A 19,937-nucleotide genomic window follows, 5' to 3' on the forward strand; every position below is an offset into this window, starting at 1 on the left:
GAGAATTCCATGGACAGAGGGGCCTGGCGGGCGGGCTCCAGTCCCTGGGTTCACAAAGAGTTTGACACAACTGAGGGAGCGTGTGCGTACACACACACACACACACACACACATACAGCAACACTTCTGTCCATGGGTTCACAAAGAGTTTGACACAACTGAGGGAGCGTGTGCATGCACACACACGCACACACACACACACACACACACACACACACACGCATGCATATACAGCAACGCTTCTGTTTTCTTCCTTGTTCAGAATAATTCAGTTAGTCTAATAGGCCGAAGGAGGATCCTGTGGGTAGATGGGATCACAGTGTTTCCCCAAATGTTTGTTCTGTAGATATTTGTTGTTTCCCATCTGCTTTCCTTTGTAATCTTTTTTCCTTTGTGGCTCTTGATCTCCAGCTGTGAAAATGGCTGGGCCATTTCCTCCACTGATGCTCCTTTATCAAAGTAGGGGCAGTATTTCCTCCCGAGGTTTAAGTCTTCCTCTGCAGAGGCATCGTGCCCCTTTCCCTCAGTGCTACTACATTTTCACATAAAGTTACTATCTGGCTTTAGAAATGTATCATTTTCCTCTCTGAGTGTGATATAGAATATTTTGGTTAGAAAAAAAATTGTTTCTTTTTGAGAACTTTACTCTTACCATCATTATTAGATTGTGATTTTTTTTTCACTGTCTGCCCCTGTAGTAAACACATGATATCCTTTATATACAATTACAGATGTGCAGGGTTTGTGCATTTTACCTATGTCTCAGTGGTTTGCATATAGCAGACTAGGTGGAGTGGTTGCCTTGGAATCAGGTATCTGAAATTGCACCCCCTTTAATCCACTTACCAGCCAAATGGTGTTATCTAACTGCTCTCACTTCTGTGTCCCCAGCTTAGTTGAGGATAAAGTGAATTTCTTTAGAAGTTTATTGAGAACACCTTGACTCTAGCAAATGTTCACTGTGCTTTTGCTTTTAATTATTATTTTAATTTGCTTGAAAAGAAGCGACTGCTTAGCTCATTAATCATTTACTCTTTAATTATTTACTATTAGAGATTGAACTCAATACTTTATGAAAGGACAGTTTCCTATTACAAGTAACCCCTGGCTAACTTGTATTAGTTGGCAAAGCTAGGATGATTACATACATGTCATTAAGCACCAGGAGAGAGGAATGTTATTCTGAGTCATCACTGGTTGATCCATAGGATAAATAAATATTAATAAGCACAGCATGGGAGGGAATTCCCTGGCAGTCCAGTGGTTAGGACTTAGCACTCTCTCGGCCAGGGCCTGGGCTTGATCCCTGATCCCTGGTCGGGAAACAGATCCCACAAGCTACGTAGCGCGGCCAAAGAGAAAAAGAAGAATAATAATTAAAAAACAGAACAGCATGGCTGCAGAAAACATACGATGTTGAGTGAATGCAAGATGCATGTGTGCTTTGAGCAGGAAATTAAGTTTGTTAGAGATTTTTTCCCCTGGGTTTCATATATGCAAATATATATTTTGTTTTATTCTTTCCTGTAGCTTCAAAACATTTATTAAATATGTGTAATCAGACACTGAAAGAAGTTCATCATTGAAATTTGTTTGCTCTTTATTGTGGAGACAGAAGTGAAATAACCAAACTATAAAAACATTGTTTTCATCAGATTATGTTGAATAATGAAAAAGGTTAATTTTTAAAATTAATTTTTATTTTATATTGTAATACAGTTGATTTACAATGTTGCGTTAGTTTCAGGTGTGAGAAAATTTCCTTTTATCTATGCCTTTTTTTTTTTAATCAGTAAACCCTGTATTAGATTTTTATTCCTCTTCGGCCCTCCCCAATATGAAGTATGAATTAGAATAAAGATCTGACCCATAGAATTTTGGTTTAAAAAGTTAGTGATGTGTGACAAATTTTCCTTATATGTCTCTTTTTTTAAAAAACAGCAATTTAAGTCAGAGGCATATCAACAGCAGATAGAAATGGAGAGACTGAACCATCAGGCAGAGCTTCTGCTGAAGAAAGTAACAGAAGAAAGTGACAAACACACTGTTCAGGACCCACTGATGGAGCTGAAGTTGATATGGGACAGTCTGGATGAGAGAATCATCAACAGACAGGTAAATACCAATTTCAAGGTCGTATATTAATGTAAAATAACTATTAAAAAGTAAAATAAGGTGTTCCTGGATACAAACTTTGAAAACCCTTACATTCACTTGTTTCCTTAGAATTTTTCGTGCTTTTCATGCCATTAAAAGAATTTTTTTTCAAACTTAAAATGTAGGAGGATGTGTGATTGGGTTCATTGGCTTTGTCTGTAGACCTCTGCAGCATGGAGCAATCGTTTGTTCACTTGTGTTTTATAAACGTGGGCCGTCTGTCCTGTTGGACACGTGGGTTGATCATCTTCCACCCCTCTGTCTGCAGCACAAGCTGGAGGGCGCCCTGTTAGCGCTGGGGCAGTTCCAGCACGCCCTGGACGAGCTGCTGGCCTGGCTCACGCACACCGAGGGCTTGCTCGGCGAACAGAAGCCTGTTGGAGGAGACCCCAAGGCCATCGAAATTGAACTCGCCAAGCATCATGTATGTGGCTGTTACTGCATTGTCTGTTTTCTTCTCTCTGCGTTTCTAGGGTCACCAGATGTTTCTGGTCTGTTTCTTTTTTAGGCATTTTATGGTTTTGACCCAAGTTTCTATTTGACATCTGCAACATAAGCACATTCCTTAAAAGATGATAGTCAAATGTTTTTCTCATTGGTCAAGGTAGTTATTCTCCAAAATAGCAAGAATGGGGAATTTCTGACTAAATTTTAGGAGGTCTGCGAGACCAACACTGGAGGGTTTAAATTTCTGATTACCCCTGTCCTTGGATGACATCGTTTTACAAGTAGTTGAGACAGCCTGACGAGTCAGTTTTCTTACAGGCTATTGTGTGTTCCCTCCGGTCACCCTTCCCTTCACGTGTCTCCATTGTGCTTTGAGGCTTGTCGCCTATTTCTGTCTATCTCTCTAATCATGTTGGAGCTTATCCTTGTGTTTCTTTCTCTACTTTTCACTGGCTTTTTGTATCTCGTAGTCTTTTTCTTTCAGAGTTAGCCTTTTAAAAGTGTTTGTTATGTTGAGAAGAGTTTTTACATTTCCTGTGCTTGATTGAAAGCTTATAAATGGAAAATGTTTGCCTTGAGATATATGCAAAAGAGTTTCATATTTTTGTCATCTTTGTGACACTGGTTAATAATTCTTGGTGGAAAATTCCATCCATCTTAGTCAAGTCATGAGGTTTAATGAATAAAAGTTATGGCCCGTAGAGTTGATCCCGACATTAAGCAGGCTCTCACTCCAGTACTCTTGCCTGGAAAATCCCATGGACAGAGGAGCCTGGTAGGCTGCAGTCCATGGGGTCGCTAAGAGTCGGACACAACTGAGCGACTTCACTTTCACTTTTCACTTTCATGCATTGGAGAAGGAAATGGCAACCCACTCCAGTGTTCTTGCCTGGAGAATCCCAGGGACGGCGGAGCCTGGTGGGCTGCCGTCTGTGGGGTCGCACAGAGTCGGACATGACTGAAGCGACTTAGCAGTAGCAGCAGCATAGAACTTTTAACATTCACATTATGTGGTATCTTATCCTGATCTTAGTAAGTTTTCCTTGATTATCATATTGAAACATTTAATTATTTTACATATTAACACCATTTTAAAATAATAAGTTTCTAGGGCTTTAAGGTCATAATGTACAGTCTTTGATTATTCTTGCTTAATTCCTCTTCCTTTATGTGTTTCCTTGCAGTAATTGTTCCCTAATGTAAATTTTTCTTCTGTTTTTCCCTGGAGAAAGGGAGGGGATATTCTCATCTCTGTCCTGCCTTGTGCTCTGGTTCCTAGGCCGTGGCTTATATAGCGGGACTCCGAACATTTATAAGAATGACTTTTATAGAATTATCATTTGCTTTTATTATGAAAATATTGAGCTCTTAGCTTTTGAAAGTGGCTCCTACTGTTACCGTATCAAAATACCTGCTGCTTATAAAGATCACTCCTTACTCAGCTGACTTGATAGCTTTTGAAAAACCCTCCCTCGCCAGATGCCCCAGAACCCGAGTGAATGGAGTCAGAGAACAGTGATCACAGGTGGTTCGTGCCCTTGGCTGAAATCCTCCTGATCTGGGGTTCCCAGGGTGGGACATCCCACCCAGGATAACACGCAGTGCTCTTCTTCTTTGCAACACACATCTGAGTGTAGAAAAGGATTGTCACAGACTTTTGCTAAAAATAGAGGAAGATTTCTTCTGGTTTCCAAAAACATAGCACAGTCTTCATGAAAGGAAACTATTCCTGAGCTGTTATTTGTTCTTTAAAATTCTTTTAGCCTTGCAGTTGCTTTCTGCACTTACCACTCTTGTCCATGTTAATGCATCTAAGTGTTATTAATCTGTCCTTATATTCCCACCGGATAATAGAATAGGAAGGTATTATGCACTGGGGTCTGCTGTGGGCATTTTACGTGTGTATTTTCTAGTAAGAGAACAACTAAATGGAGTGCTGGGCTCATGCATTCCCAGTGGATGGTGAAATCTCTTTCCCTTTAATAGTAGAGCCTCCTGGGGTTCCTGTCAACTTAAGAGTTAATTCTGGCACCCTTAAAACCTGAGATGATAAAAGAATATTCTATGATCATCATTTGTTTACTTTTTAAGAGTACTAATTGTAAGACATGGGAATGTATTCATTTTATGTTCAAATATATATCAGTATATTAATATATGTTTGAAGTTGTTTACCCAAGACATGGAAATTAAGTTCAATTAAAATGAGCTTGAATCAAATGAATATTTTTGAGTCTTTTAACTATAATCTCTAGATAATGTCATCAGTTGCAAAGCTGTTCTGATGGGAAGCACAAGCAGTGTTCTCAGCACAATCATTTCAGGGGATGTTGGTAGATTGAAGATAATACTCATCAAAGCTGCAAAGCTAAGGGGAAAGAAGTCCACCATTTTAAAAAGTTCACAATATTAAAATTCTGTGTATATGATGTTTTAATTTCAAAAGGTTTCCTAACCAGGAAATAAAACAATTGCGTTAGAAGCGATAATAGTATATTACAAACTAGCAAACATAGTGTTATTGGAATGTTTTCAGGTGCTCCAGAATGATGTGTTAGCTCATCAGTCCACTGTGGAAGCCGTGAATAAAGCAGGAAATGACCTAATTGAATCAAGTGCAGGAGAAGAAGCGAGCAGCCTTCAGAACAAGCTGGAGGTTTTGAATCAACGCTGGCAAAATGTTTTGGAAAAAACAGAACAAAGGAAGCAGCAGCTGGATGCTGCCTTGCGCCAGGTGAATAAGGGGATAAATCTTGAAACCTTCCGTAGTCTTCAAGATCAAGATGGCATGGCCTTCTCTGACTGGATTTCAGACCCCTGTTTCGTTTTTATACCTTGGGGAGAGGAGTAAAAATAAGTGGGATAAAGGCGCAGAGCTGAAGAGAAGGCAGCTTTGTAGCTCTTAGCCTGGTGGTCTGATCTCCTGACGAAGAAGGGCAGGTGGTCCAGGGGCCCCTGCCGTTGTTCAGAGTGCTTGGCGAGGCTTAGCAGGCTGCTTAAGCTTTGTTTGTGGCTTCAAAGTGACCATATTTGGGACCTGTCTTGAACCTGTCTCTCACTCCAGGCCAAAGGGTTCCACGGTGAAATTGAGGATCTGCAGCAGTGGTTGACCGACACCGAGCGGCATCTGTTAGCATCCAAGCCTCTGGGAGGTTTACCAGAAACAGCCAGGGAGCAGCTCAATGCCCACTTGGTAACTCTGTTGTTTCCTCCAGCTCTGGCCTCAGGTTAAGAAATTGACCATTTTGTATAGGCCCTGGTGGTAAATAAACCGTAGGTGAAGGTTTAAAGGCTGTCCAGTTTTGTAGCAGAAATGTAAGTGGTTGAGAATCTCTGTTTTAAAGTGTAGTGTGTCAATATATGAAAAACAGGTTTTAGAAGTTTAGGCATTTTTTTAGAAGCAAATCTTCCCCCATAAAATGATAAACTTTTATGGATAGTAATAGGGTAAATTTTAAACTCTGGTGCCTTGAGTGAAAAGAAAAATCCCAAAAGGAATCAGAATGAACTGAAAAAGTATTGCTGTGAACATGAGATGCTCACTGAGTTTCACAGAAGGCTAGAAGATGTGTTCTTGTCCTGTGAAGACAGAGTGACTTATTTGCTCCTTTGAACGTTGGTGGGGCAGTGCCTTCAACCTCACAGCCACCAGGTTTGGACAAGAGGACGCTTGTTTTTCACTGTCTGTCCCCGAGCAGTGCCTCCTGCCTGCGGGCTTTCCCACTCAGACTGTAGCCCTGTCCTCTCTTAAGGATAAGGAAGAAAAATAATGAACTTGAGATTCTGACTTTCTATCATGGCAGTATGGAAACATTTGACTGTCTCTGATCCTTGCCTATTCATTTCCCATCGTAATTCTACTCCAAAAGTTGTAAGAGAAAGCAGTGTGTTGCAGGTGTTGGAAACTAACCCTCTTAATTTTTATATTTATGAATTTGCATCATAAATCTTTTTTAATATTCTAATGCTTACAGTTAGCATCTTAAGAAATTAAAGCAGAAGTACTTAAGGGTTTGGCAAAAGGAATGGTCCATTGTTTGTGAAAATCTGTCCTCTCTAGTAATTCTCGTGTTACTGTAAAATCCTACTAATAAAGCTGCACTTATTGGGGATAATTTTGCATTTGATGATTTGGAGAGGAAGTGCCATCCTGTAGGTGCTGTGAAGAAATACAGCAGAGGTAACATTTGTTACACAGCGGCTGTGAGCAGTTAAAATGAATCCTGTTCGTCCAGTAGAGAATTTTCTAGAGTCTATTTTCCTTGTTTTAGAAAATTATTGTGTATGTGGTTTTGTTGTTATATGTTGGGTTTTGGGTGCCACAGGAGACTCATTTGTTCACTGAAAAAGTAGTTGACTAACTTGGGAGTGCTTGTCTTTTCCATAAATCTGGCCATCTTCCAGTTATCTCCTTACTTCCCAAGAAGTACCTGCATAGCTGTCACAGTCCAACAAGTATAAGTTTAATGAATTCTTGAGCAAACATGCTTGAGATGTTTGTCTAATAACAGCTATTTTTTAAATGTTAATTTAGAAGAATGTAAAGGAAAAGTTGGAAAGCAAAGGACTTATCTTTAGAATATTTTATTTTAGAAAAATATCACATATCATCATGTCTGGTTTGGGTAGGATATTTAAAATGAATTTGCTGATATAATTTGCTAGATTATAAAATTCCATGATTTAAGGAATTCTAAAGAGTTACTGATTTTCATAATTCTGTTTTAGTCATGTTCTTTTGAGTTCGTTCTCTTATACGTGAAGAAACCTAGAAAACTTGTGTTATTACTATTTCCTGAGATTTAGCAATATTTAGAAGCTTTGCTCTGATTAGATGATATTGTAAATATGTTTAGAGGGGGATTTTTGTAAATATGTTTAGATGATACTATAAATATGTTTAGAAAGGAACTTCTTAAGGTTTTAGAAATTACAAAGTGTTGAGGCAATAAAGTTCTAAAATTAGTAGTGATTGTCGCACATCCTTATGAATATACTAAAACACTGACTTCTAGACTTTAAAAAGGTGATTTTTATGGACTGTATCTCAATTTTTAAAATTATAAAATTGAAAGTGTTAGTATATAATTTTTCAGTGAGAGCTATGGTTTGACTTATATTAAATCAAATCAATGGAATAGAACTGGTCTTATTTATTACATGAATACAACTATTGTTTCATTGATCTTCCATCCTGAATCCGTTTAAGGAGTATTTTTTATATTCTTTGTAGAAGATACACACTGCATTCTAGTTGAAAACTTTTAAAATGTTATACAAGAGAAGAATATTATATTCATAGGGCCACAAGCCTGGCTTCTGTGATTTCAAAGTCTGAATCATCAACTTTTGTCTTACTATACTGGGTCTTTCCTTCTATCCACTGTAAGTCTTCTGAGCATAGAACTATGTTACACAAAAAATACCATAGTTGCTGTCTCATGTCCCAGGGAGAGACTTAGAGAACCCATTTTACAGAGAGGAAGTTGAGGCTCTCTGAGGTTACGTTATGCACCCAGGGTCACAGAGCTGATTGGTTACTGTACGCTGTAACCTTTTGTAGTAGCAGTAGTTTAAAATATTGACATATGTGAGATAGATTGATGACAATAGCCCCATTTCTAGGATTTCTTGGTAGAAACAGTATGACTGTACGGTTAGGTGTTCTTTGAATATAGCAGAAAGTTCGAGTGTCAGGGTTATTTGTGAGCTGGATGGATTGATAATGTGGAAAAAGAACTCAGAGTTTGTTGTCTTAAAAGTGATGTAATTTGGGGGAATATCTCCATTTAGGAAATCTGTGCTGCCTTTGATGTTAAAGAAGAAACATATAAGAATCTGATGCAGAAAGGCCAGCAGATGCTTGCAAGATGCCCCAAATCAGCAGAGACAAATATTGACCAAGACATAAATAACTTGAAAGAAAAGTGGGAATCGGTGGAAACGAAGCTCAATGAAAGGAAAGTATGTGCCTTGATGAATACTATAGAATGAATGTCTCAGTTTCGTTGCATGAGTCTGACCTTATCTCTGAGTAAAACGTCAGTGGAACTTTTAATGACTTGTGTTTAAATTTTCTTTGTATGCGTTTGGACATTAATGGGTTCTGAAAATAGTATTCTGTCTTAACATAGGAGAGCAGAGTTGAAGGAGCCTATTCAGACACAGATAGAGAAAGGTATATCATAGATCAAGTGTTACTAGATATAGTTTAAGCCTGTGAACCACTTGAATTCTGAGTGGTTAAATAATTTTAATCACACTTTTTAAGCAAAAGGCAGGCCATATGTAGGCTTGGGGTAGGGGGAGGGAGACCAAGAAAATGAAATGAATTGTATATATAAAAATAAGCACTTATGCAACAGAAATCTTTGAGAGGGAATTAAAAATATTAATCATATAAAAATGATAGGCTTGGAATACTAGATCATGTGCCTTCACCAACAGAGCATAATGTATATATATTTCATAGTATTTTGACCCCCAAAATGAGTTGTATGCATGTCAAATTTTCTTTTTCTACATTCTGCTTTGTAATTATGTTCTGTTGCAGATTGTTCCCAAGCGATAATTTTAGTGTATATAAATTCTTTTTTACCTGCAGTGAGATGCTTCTCACTCTACTTGAAGGGGGTTAGCCAGTATTCAAAAACTGTCTGGGAGAGATGCAGAAATACACAGACTATGCAGAAATACAGCGTGGATGGAAAGGAGATCTGTCAGAGAGTGGTTACACTGGGGGAAAGCACCTTGAATACCACAGAATGCTCAATAATCCATCTTTACAGGTTAAACTGGAAGAGGCTCTCACCTTGGCCATGGAGTTCCACAACTCCCTCCAGGACTTCATCAACTGGCTCACCCAGGCGGAGCAGACCCTCAACGTGGCTTCCCGGCCCAGCCTGATCTTGGACACTGTCTTGTTTCAAATCGATGAACACAAGGTAAAGCTGCAGCCCTGATGTAGAGCACTTAACTCTCAGACGTTTTTAGACACCAGGCTGTTTTAATGGGAAAAGCATACATTTGGTGGTTTGACTACTGTCTTTTGTCCTTTGAGACCAGCTCATCATCCCAGAAGCATTTCAAGATCCATTTTTCCTTACCATGCTTTTTTCTTTTTTGGAAAGGTCTTTGCCAATGAAGTCAATTCTCACCGAGAGCAGATCATAGAGCTGGACAAAACTGGAACCCACCTGAAATATTTCAGTCAGAAGCAAGATGTCGTTCTCATTAAGAATCTGCTTATCAGCGTACAGAGTCGCTGGGAGAAAGTGGTGCAGCGCTTAGTGGAGAGAGGAAGATCTTTGGATGAAGCAAGGAAGAGGGCCAAGCAGGTAAACCTCTGTAAAGATCCTCTGAACTCGGCAGTGACTCGGTTAGGTTATTAAATGGATGCTATGTTATTAAAGTCCTTTTATGGCAGGCTGTGCCTTGTGTAGCTGTCATGGCCTGGGGCCAAGGTGTTTATTTCCTACAAGGAGCGTGGCCTGAGTCTGGAGGATGACTTCACTTTCTGAGCTGGCAGCAGCCCCAAGCCCTGGGGATCAGCCTTGGAGGGACTGATCTTAGCTTGATCTCACTGATGGACCCTTATCATCAGGGCTCACAAAGAGCCTCCATAGTTCTGTTGTTCGTTCTGTTTGTTTTCTTTGTCCTTCCAGCATCCACTCAGAGTGAGGCAGTCTATTACACTGCTATGGCTGTGTAGCTCTAAAACCAGGCTCTCTCCCCACGGGCCCCCACGCAGCTTTCTGAAGGTGTGCTCTGGGTCTGAGCTACTACCAGGGTCCTCTTCTCCTCTCCCAGTCTGTGCACTTGTTGGCAAGCCTTCCTTTCTTCTCTGGTTGGATACCACTCCATCCGACTTTGAAATGAACTGTTTGAATCTTGGGGGGGCTGGTTTTTTAATCTAAAGAATCTCACAAGGAGCTTTTCTTCCTTCCTTTATCTGTCGTTAATATTCTGTTCTAGACTGAACGCTGAAAAGTACAGTGATACATTTCTGTACTCCAGGGAAGAAGGAAGATGCACCCCCCTGACTTGGCATATAGCTTTGATTTTTTACTAGGAACTTCTTGGAATAACATCTTTATCGTGACTCTTTCTAACCCATTCATTTGCATTTGTCTGGCATTGGTGTTGGGCTTGGTTATTTGGGGAGCGAGGTTCAGTTGGGTGATGCAGTAGATGACCTGGGAGTCCAGTGTTGGAGCATTTCAAGCAGTCAGCATAACATGTTTAAAGGCTTGCGAAATGACAAATTGAATTGTGATAGGATTACAGGCCGCGTGTCTCCTTTTGAGTGGGAAGTGTGGTGTGTTCCATGTTATAAGTGCGTCTCTGGAATGGAATCAGCCTGGATGTTTTTGTAGGACAGCACTCAGGCCAGACCTGCCATGTCTCCTCCCGCCTGTGCAGCTCCATCGGCTGTACTGGACGCACTCTGAGTTAGGAACGTCTGATCACCAAAGCCTCTTGGATATCAGTTGCCGATCGGCCATTGTCTTCCACCTTTCTCTGTTGAGTCCATCTTATTTTCTCAATTTGTTCAGTTAAACATGTAAGGGTACTGTTCTCCGTGCAGAGGGATGTTGTTTCTTCTATTTGAGTGACTTCAGAACAGTTTTGAGAGCAGAACCAGTCTCAGAACGTGTACATTTATGTCCTCGTACTTACTGCTCGGTTGTTACAGGCTGTGCTGTCTGCAGATGGCCCGGCACCATCGTCAGCTGTTTATATATTTACTCTGGTATCTCACATTTGGCTCAGATCTTGGCTGCAGTTCTCTGACTTGGGCAATCTGTGTGGCTGTTCTGGCCTCTCTGTTTTCATTGCTGAGTTGATTACCCCTGGGGAGGGGCCTGGGGAGAGGTCTCTAACGAGATGGTCTCCCCTGGACCTTTGCTGCCTTGCCATTTTGTGCTGTCACTGAGCTTGTTGTCAGAAGTCTTTTTGTTATTTCACTGTTCATGTTCTTTGATGGAAAGCAGACTATATTTTGATTGCTCAAGTTTTTGCTATGTTTCTGTTCCCTTGAGTTCCTTAGAAGAAATAATTTGTAACCAGTTTCCCAGTTCGGTATCCAGAACCAGTACCAGCTGAAATCAAATATTGGATCAGCCAAAAAGTCCATTCAAGCTTTTCCATACCATCGTATGGAAAAACCCAAACGAACTTTTTGGCCAACTCAGTGTATATAGCACCAGAATAGTTCAAGGTTGAAGACAGACAGAATTCTGTTTTGCTAGAACTCAGGTACGGTGGGCACTCTTATATATAAAGCCAACATGGGAGGCTCAGGCTTTGATGGGAGGGTTCAGAGAGCAACAAGAAAGACACTGAACTGTCCTTGCATTAAATAGGAATGTAATGGCCCCTTTTTGTTAAAAATGAATGTACAAACTTTATCCTTTTTGTACCCCTCTCTTATCATAGGAATTAAACACCTGAGAAGTAAACCCAGATCTGTCAGGAGACAACAGCAGAAGCCTACATTATTGTTTTTTATTATTTTATTGAAGTATAGTTGATTTACAATGTTGTGGTTAATTTCTGCTGTGCAGCAGAGTGACTCAGTTACGCAAATATATATTCTTTTTCATTATGGATTATCACAGGATATTGAACAGAGTTCCCTGTGCTGTACAGCAGAACCTTATTGTTTGTCCATCCCATATGTAACAGTTTGCATCTGCTAATCCCAGTCTCGCCAATTCTTCCCTTCCTCGCCCTCCCCCTCAGCAGCCACAAGTCTGTTCTCTGTCTGTGAATCTGTTTTGTTTTGTAGAATGTTCATTTGTGTCATATTTTAGATTCCAATCAGAACAGCATTCAGAAAGCCAAATGAAAAAAAAAAAAATGAAAGCAATAGGAGAGACCTATGGGATAACATAAAGCATGCTGGTCTATATTTAGTTAGTTATTAAGCAAAAGAAGGGGTTGGGGGTGTTCTGCTTGATCTCCCTGCCTCCCCAAGCCCTACTTCTGTTTCTGTTAAGGCTGACTGTGTTTGAATGAGTTGTAACAAAGTGACCGTGGGGCGTGACCACAGAAGCATTAACAAGATGTTTTGCAATCTGCTGATGAAAATATTCTTTCTCCTTCTTCTTCAAGGAAAACTTTGAATAAATAATTTCTTACATTTCTGTTACTATTAGTTTCTGTTTAAAAATGTATTCGATTTCAAATCTAGTGAGTGTGCCCGACTGGACAAAGATGTGAATTTCTTTTACAGTTCCATGACGCTTGGAGTAAGCTTATGGAGTGGCTGGAAGAGTCAGAAAAGTCTCTGGATTCTGAACTGGAAATTGCCAACGACCCAGACAAAATCAAAACACAACTGGCACAGCATAAGGTGGGTGGGCAGCTAAAGGAAGCACATTGTGTCATTGTACGTCTCAAGGTCACTTTGAAATTCTTATCTGATTGCGTGTTTATTCATCACAAGAGAAGAAAGGCTGTCCAATGTGGACTCATACTAAATTTAAAACCGTTTGCCCTTCTTGTTGATCAAAGAGCAGTAGTATCTTTACTCTCCAAGAATCATTCCATTATGATTCCAGGATTAGCTGTTAAAGGAAAACACACAAGATTAAAACTGGATCTTTAACTATCTAAAATAATACATGAAGGATTTCCAGAGGTTGAACATTGGTACCTCAGTTTATCACAACTGCCTTGTCTTGTCATTTCCTTCATAGCCATGCAGAAGATAATTGCGTACTGAAAAGAATGTTTTGCCATGTAGATTGCTCTAAACAGTGCAGTGGGGAAAATTGGTTGCCTCATCCTAAGTTGGTATTATTGTGTATGTGTGTGAAATTTCACCCTTTTCCTCAAAGGGACATGGTCACCGGCTTCCCTGTGCAGACAAGAAGATATGGAAACAACGTTTTTTGTATTTTCTAATGTATATATCCAATCACATGCCATTCAAAGACCACTTCCGCATTCTCCCCAGCACTTTTTAATTTGGGTCTTCCTATATATTACTCTGTTTGTAATGTGATCATCAGCCCTCAGGGTGAGGATGTGTGTTGAAGGAGCATGTTCCTTCAACGGGTTTGTAATTTTAGGTTTTACATGTAAATCATTGCTTGGAACATGATAATTTTTAAAAGGCTGTAAGAAATTGGTTGATGTAAGTTTTATCGTCATCATGAAGTTCTAGCCATCGTGTTTATCCAGGCTGGTGGCTCCATTCATGGGTGTTACTGACTGCAGGGGTCGGGATGCTGGGATCATGGGGGCCCTTTCTTTGGCTGGATGAGGGGTTGCGAGTGGCTTGTCCTGCTGGCCCCTCTGCATCTTCCCAAGAGCTGCCCCTCCAGCACTGGCAGCCCAGAAACAGGGACCAGCACCCTCCATGCCCTTCTCAGAGTAGACCGACCGCCTGATATGAACGTAAGCATAGACGTGGAATTATGAAGTCTGATGAAAGCATGTTACATATTTAACATAGGAAGTCCTGGGCATACAAATGTGTGCAGAACCCTATTAGATTCTCTTTTTCCTAGTATGACCTGTCATGGTCACCCTTCTCTGAGATAAGGATACAAGGTACATTAAGCCAGTTTTAAGAGAAGTCTTTTCTCTTTATCATTTGGATATGTTTAAAAACGTTGACTCTGTCCTGTATTCAGCTATAACATTTGTTATGTATCTGATGTGTGAGGAGATAAACACACATGTCAATACCATGATTCTAAATCTAGCATTCTATTATGAATAACAGGAAAAAATAATAATAACAGAAAACAAACTACAAAAATAGATAGTGGAATGAGTACATGAGTGTGTGCCAAGCTGCTTCAGTCGTGTCTGACTCTGTGCGACCCCATGGACTGTAGTCTGCCAGGAGGCCCCTTTGTCCATGGGATTCTCCAGGCCTGAATACAGGGATGGGTTGCCATTTCCTTCTCCAGGGGCTCTTCCTGACTCGGGGATAGAAGCTGGGTCTCTTACGCTGCCCGCACTGGCAGGCAGGTTCTGTACCACTGGTGCCACCTGGGAAACTTACTGCCAAAAATAAAGTCATTCTGGACTTTAAGTCATAATTGCTCTGAGTACTAGCTACCTTTTCCTCTCCAAACTGTCTTGGGTCTCTCAATAGTTTATTAGCAATTCCATTTTATCATCACTGTTTATATTGTTTGCAGTTTATATCTACATGAGATTCAGGATTGGTTTTGCTTGGAACCTGTTCTTGTGGTAATGGTAGGTGCTCTGAAAGACACTTGGATTCTGTGAAAAGTGAATCCTTCCGTTTGAAAGTGTAAAGACTCTGCTCTCCCCTGGCGTGTTCCCGTGTTGTGCACGCTGCAGCGCCTGACTCAACGATGGCCCGTGTCTCCGCTTATTTGTCCGGGGTTTTTCACTGTCTCTTACCCATTTGTGGATTGGTCCCGAGTAGACATGCGCACTGTTTTCTTGTTGAACACGTAGGAGTTTCAGAAATCCCTCGGAGCCAAGCATTCTGTGTACGACACCACCAGTAGGACCGGGCGTTCCCTGAAGGAGAAGACCACCCTGGCTGACGACAACCTGAAGCTGGACGACATGCTGAGTGAGCTCCGGGACAAGTGGGACACCATCTGCGGGAAGTCGGTGGAGAGGTGAGACGCTCCCGACGGCGGCCGCTCGCCGTGCTGGACCCGGCGGACTCCAGGCCTGGTGCCTTGCAGGGAGGGGTGGGGCCCCTGAGTACATGCCTCCTGTGCCTGGAGAGCACCTGCTCACCCTGGAGGCGTTGCTGTCCATTACTGTTTGTCTCTAAGGGCTCAGTCCATTCAAAATGACCTCCCCCTCTGCACCTCCCACCGCCCCTGCCATGGGACTGGCCCCCAGGTCTGCCATTGTCCTCCTCACACCCATCCCCACATCCCAGCAGACCTGTGTGCTTAGAGCAGAGTGGGTTCTTGGGGCCTCCCTGCCCATAGCCTTAGGGACCAGCTCTCGAGTGCAGACCAGGACACGGGCTCCTCACTGCACTCAGCAGCGTCCTCCCAGCCTGGCCCCACCGCCCCTTCCTGTCTCCTGCCTCCTCTTCCTCACGTATCAACCAGGAAAAACCCAAAACTTCGAATAGTTTTTAAGCACCTGAGAAAGTAAAATAGCGGTTGCAGAGTTTGTGCACGCACGTGTGCTCGGTCGCTTAGTTGTGTCCGACTCTGTGCGACTCTGTGGACTGCAGCCCAGCAGGCTCCTCTGTCCATGGATTCTCCAGGCACCGGTGCTGCTGCGGGCTGCCGTTTCCTCCTCTCGGGGATCTTCCCGAGCCAGGGATCACTTCTGCACCTCTTGTGTCTCTCTCGGGGATCTTCCCGAGCCAGGGATCACTTCTGCGCCTCTTGTGTCTCCTGCATTGGCAGGCAGGTTCATGCTGCTTATGAATGCTTTCAAGTTTCTCATCCAGAGTTAGTCTAATTGCTTTTGTCAGTGTCCAAATTAAACAGCATATTATATATTTCACTCTAGGAGCTTCATCATGTTTTTATGGTTACTTTTAAAAAAAATCTTTAAAATCGTCTCCAGTCTCAGAAGGTTACAGCTTTTTGCAATGTCCTCTAAATGATTTCACAGCATTTTGTAAGGCATTCTTGCAGAGACAGAAAGGCCCAGCGATGAACAGACGCCTGAGTGGCAGGCGTTAGCGGTGGGGCACGGTGACCACAGAGCCAGCTGAGGGGCTTTGGGGTGATAGACTGTGTCCTGATTGCGATGACGTTACATGAATACAGACGTTACATGAATACAGACGTGTTTAAATCCATGGAACTGTACCTCTACAGACTCAAACGTACTGTGTGACTCCTGAAAATGTACATTTTTTCATGGAAAAGGCATATTTTCATGACGAAAGCAAAGGGTCCATGATTTCCAGAGGTGATGATGAGGGACATTTCCTGGAATAGATGCCATGTATTTAAGGGATAAAAAAGAAATTTTGTTATTTTTTTAGGAAAGCAGAGAAACCGCAGTCAATCCTAGTATGCTCCTTTTTCTCTTGAGGTCTGCCCAGCCTTCGCAGATGGATTTTAGATGTTCCGTTCTTAGAGGGTGGCTTTTTTGTTGCCCAGATTGATTGTTTTCCATTTTTCCCGCCAGACAAAACAAATTGGAGGAAGCCCTCTTATTCTCTGGGCAATTCACGGACGCACTGCAGGCCCTCATTGACTGGCTCTACAGGGTCGAGCCCCAGCTGGCCGAGGACCAGCCTGTCCATGGAGACATCGATCTGGTGATGAATCTGATCGATAATCACAAGGTATGATTATCCGGGACATGTTATTTTATCTCGTCTGATTATTCTGAATATAGAGGGAACTGTAATTACTTCATTGAGCCTTTTAAGATCTAGAGACTGTGTGTCATGCTGCGTCATAGTCTTTAATATTGAAATACGTAGGCCTCTGAGCAGAATCAGGAAGTCCGCTTTAAAAGCCATGCAGGAAAATTGCTTTAGTATCAGTGAAATACTTTGGTTTTACATTTCCACATCTGATACCTTGCTAGAATTTGGGAAGTGATTTCATTGTCTGCCACTTTAAAGAGCTTTATAAGAATGTTTTATTATCTTTAGTTAATGCATTTAAGTAATTGTGTGATGCAATTTAAAATCACGCATGCGGTGACCTGGAACTAGGTCGTTGCTGAAATGCCATGTTTGTGACATGAGCTGCATCACAGATCGGCGTCTCTGTTTCCAGAAACTGTGTTATTGCCCCTGGGCCTGTAGCAGTTCATGAGATAACCGCGTGAGCCATCAGGGATTTGATTACTACTTTAAGAAAAATGGTTTCCTTGCTATCTCCTGATATGTATGTTAAACTGTTGTAGAAGTCAGAGGTGATATTTGAGACTCCCACTGATACTGAGTGTGAGGTCTTCAATTAGGATCAAATACTGTTAAAACTTAAAGAATCTTGAAAACAACATGAGGCCTGGTACTCTTGTAGGGTTGTTAGGCGCATGCACAGTTACAACACTCCACTTGAATTCATATATAATTCTCTATAATTTTGCAGTTCAGAAACTTTAGTTAATTTTAAATGTTCTCTTTACACCTTCCTGGTTATGCTGTTTTGATCTTATCTGTTAGTTTTAAAATAACTGGTGTTTTGCATATTTGTTTGCCTTTTTCTCATTCCATAATCACATTATATTCATAGAAGGGAATTTGTTAGGTTTGAGCATGAACAGGAATTAAGAGAATAGATGAAGAGCATCAATCAGGTCTACAAACATGTTAAAAGCTTTAAATTATGTTGCTTTGCCTATACTGAGACAAATGTTTTGTGGGTGATTAATGCAGTCTTTCCCATCCCCTGGCACTCATTCAGTGAGTAATGAATAATGTAATGTTACTTTGTACATAAATGCCGTTTTTATAAGCTCACTGTCTAAATATTTACTCCCCTAGGCACTTGCCAGGTTTTTTATATTCCAAAGGTCAACAAGAATGAATTAATCATTCAGCATTAGTAATACAATTGAAAGGCCCAATAAGAAGTTAACGTATGCAGAGTGCATTGGAAGGTCTACTCAGAACCGCTGGGCTACTCGTATCACAAATGGAAGCATTAGAGCCTGTACCTTGGATCTGTGTGTGTGTGTGTGTGTGTGTGTTTATCTATGGGTACGCCTCATTTAACACTGTCAGTGTGAAGTCAGCAAAGAACTCATCACGCTGTTTTTGGATTATTTTCAACAGGCTCGCTTTTGTGAATGATCCAAGTATCAGACTAGAAACTCATGGATAGAGTCAAAAGGATAAAATGTGCTTGGTAGTGTTCGTTTGTAATGACTTTTTAGAAAAATAAGTTGATTTTAGTTTATAAAGGAAGATGGTTATTTGAAAGATCTGGTTGCAGACAGACTCTTAGGGTCAGAAATGGGTTCATTTTGTGGCCAAAGAAGTCATTTTAACCCCTGGCAAATCAGCACCAGAACTGGCGAGAAAGAAGAATAAAAAGCTTTTTCTTCAAGGTGACAGATGAGGGGTTGAGCTTCTAAAACCTGTCCTCACGAGTTAGTGCCCAGGGTGCTATGAAAGATGCGACAGAGGATTGTTAGAAGGAAAAAGGCTGCGTGCCAGCCCCGCTGGGCTCCCTGCCCTTCTCCTCGAGTCAGTCTCTGAGGCGCGTTTGCTGGTGGAGAGCAGTCTGGTGGCCAGCACAGGGTGACGGAGTCCAGAGCAGCTGGAACACCCTCACAAAGAATCACAGAGACAGTCTGACGCATTTTGTTTTCTGGAGGTTGTTTATTTGGCCTCACCATGTGGCACACGTTGGGATCTTAGTTCCCCAACCAGGGATCAAACCCTTGCCCCTGCAGTGGAAGCCCAAAGTCTTAGCCACTGGACTGCCAGGGAAGGCCTGAATTTGATGCATTGATGCATGGGATTGAAATAAAGAGGGTGCCCACCAGTATTTAAACCCAACATATTATTTAAGAAGGAACATTCACTCAGGAAGGCATTACAAGGTTGATCAAATTGATGTAAGCCCGGACTTGACAGGAGTGGTGTGACTTGTCTTATTTTCTGAAATTCTGCAGAAAACCCGAGTCGTTAAACCGTAGGTGTTGGAGAGCCATGCATGATGTTAGGTGCACGTGCCTGTTTCATATAGTATGTGTTACTGTTTGGGCTTGGCAATTAAAAGTTCGTTTTAACAAATTTGCTCCCAGGTCTTCCAGAAGGAGCTGGGGAAGAGGACCAGCAGTGTGCAGGCGCTGAAGCGCTCGGCCCGGGAGCTCATAGAGGGCAACCAGGATGACTCCTCCTGGGTCAGGGTCCAGGTGCAGGAGCTGAGTACACGCTGGGAGACTGTGTGCGCCCTGTCCATCTCCAAGCAGAGCCGCCTTGAGGCTGCCCTGCGCCAGGTAAAGTCCTGTGCTCAACTGCCAGCGGTGCCCCCCTTGTCTCAGCTGGGATACTCAAGGGAGGAAGTTCTTAGAGCATCCTTCCATACCTTCTCCCACATACCATCTCCTCTCCGAAGAATTTCAGTGACTCACAGAGTGAGGTTTTCTAATCTTCCCATAAAAGTGCTGGTGGAGCCTTTTTTCAGCAAAAACATTAAGATGGGCTGCCATTCCCTGCAAATCAGATGGTTAAAATGGTGAACTGTTCTTCCTACAGGCATTTCCAACAGATTTTCCTACATTTGTAAAATGCAGCACCATGTGTCTTTCTCTTTTTCCTGGGAATCATGGATATAATGAATCAGTTTAAATGTAAGACTTGTTTTTTTTTTTTTCCATGGAGAGGAAGATGCTACTAACAAGCATATTTTCGAATCTCTTTCGGGCACACGTGCACCCTTAGG

At 41.7% G+C, this 19,937-nt stretch overlaps 1 protein-coding gene across 7 annotated transcripts in view; it reads left to right on the plus strand.

Moving 5' to 3' along the window:
• Window positions 1-19,904, plus strand: part of DST (dystonin) — a 387,754-nt gene extending 367,850 nt beyond the window's left edge. For 4 of the 7 annotated variants that reach the window (XM_010848528.1, XM_010848529.1, XM_010848530.1 and 1 more), the window contains 11 exons: window positions 1,942-2,115; window positions 2,426-2,581; window positions 5,141-5,338; window positions 5,669-5,797; window positions 8,398-8,568; window positions 9,393-9,548; window positions 9,735-9,941; window positions 12,842-12,961; window positions 15,052-15,221; window positions 16,714-16,873; window positions 19,297-19,902. In XM_010848528.1, coding sequence (XP_010846830.1) covers window positions 1,942-2,115; window positions 2,426-2,581; window positions 5,141-5,338; window positions 5,669-5,797; window positions 8,398-8,568; window positions 9,393-9,548; window positions 9,735-9,941; window positions 12,842-12,961; window positions 15,052-15,221; window positions 16,714-16,873; window positions 19,297-19,734 — 2,079 coding nt within the window. In that variant the 3' untranslated portion in view covers window positions 19,735-19,902. Of the gene's footprint in view, window positions 1-1,941; window positions 2,116-2,425; window positions 2,582-5,140; window positions 5,339-5,668; window positions 5,798-8,397; window positions 8,569-9,392; window positions 9,549-9,734; window positions 9,942-12,841; window positions 12,962-15,051; window positions 15,222-16,713; window positions 16,874-19,296 lie in introns of all 7 variants that reach the window. The other 3 variants (XM_010848533.1, XM_010848532.1, XM_010848531.1) reach the window with 2 other exon arrangements.
• Window positions 19,905-19,937: the final 33 nt, after the last annotated feature.

Source organism: Bison bison, unplaced genomic scaffold (genome assembly GCF_000754665.1).
Source record: "Bison bison bison isolate TAMUID 2011002044 unplaced genomic scaffold, Bison_UMD1.0 scf7180017864270, whole genome shotgun sequence".
NCBI classification, from domain to species: domain Eukaryota; kingdom Metazoa; phylum Chordata; class Mammalia; order Artiodactyla; family Bovidae; genus Bison; species Bison bison.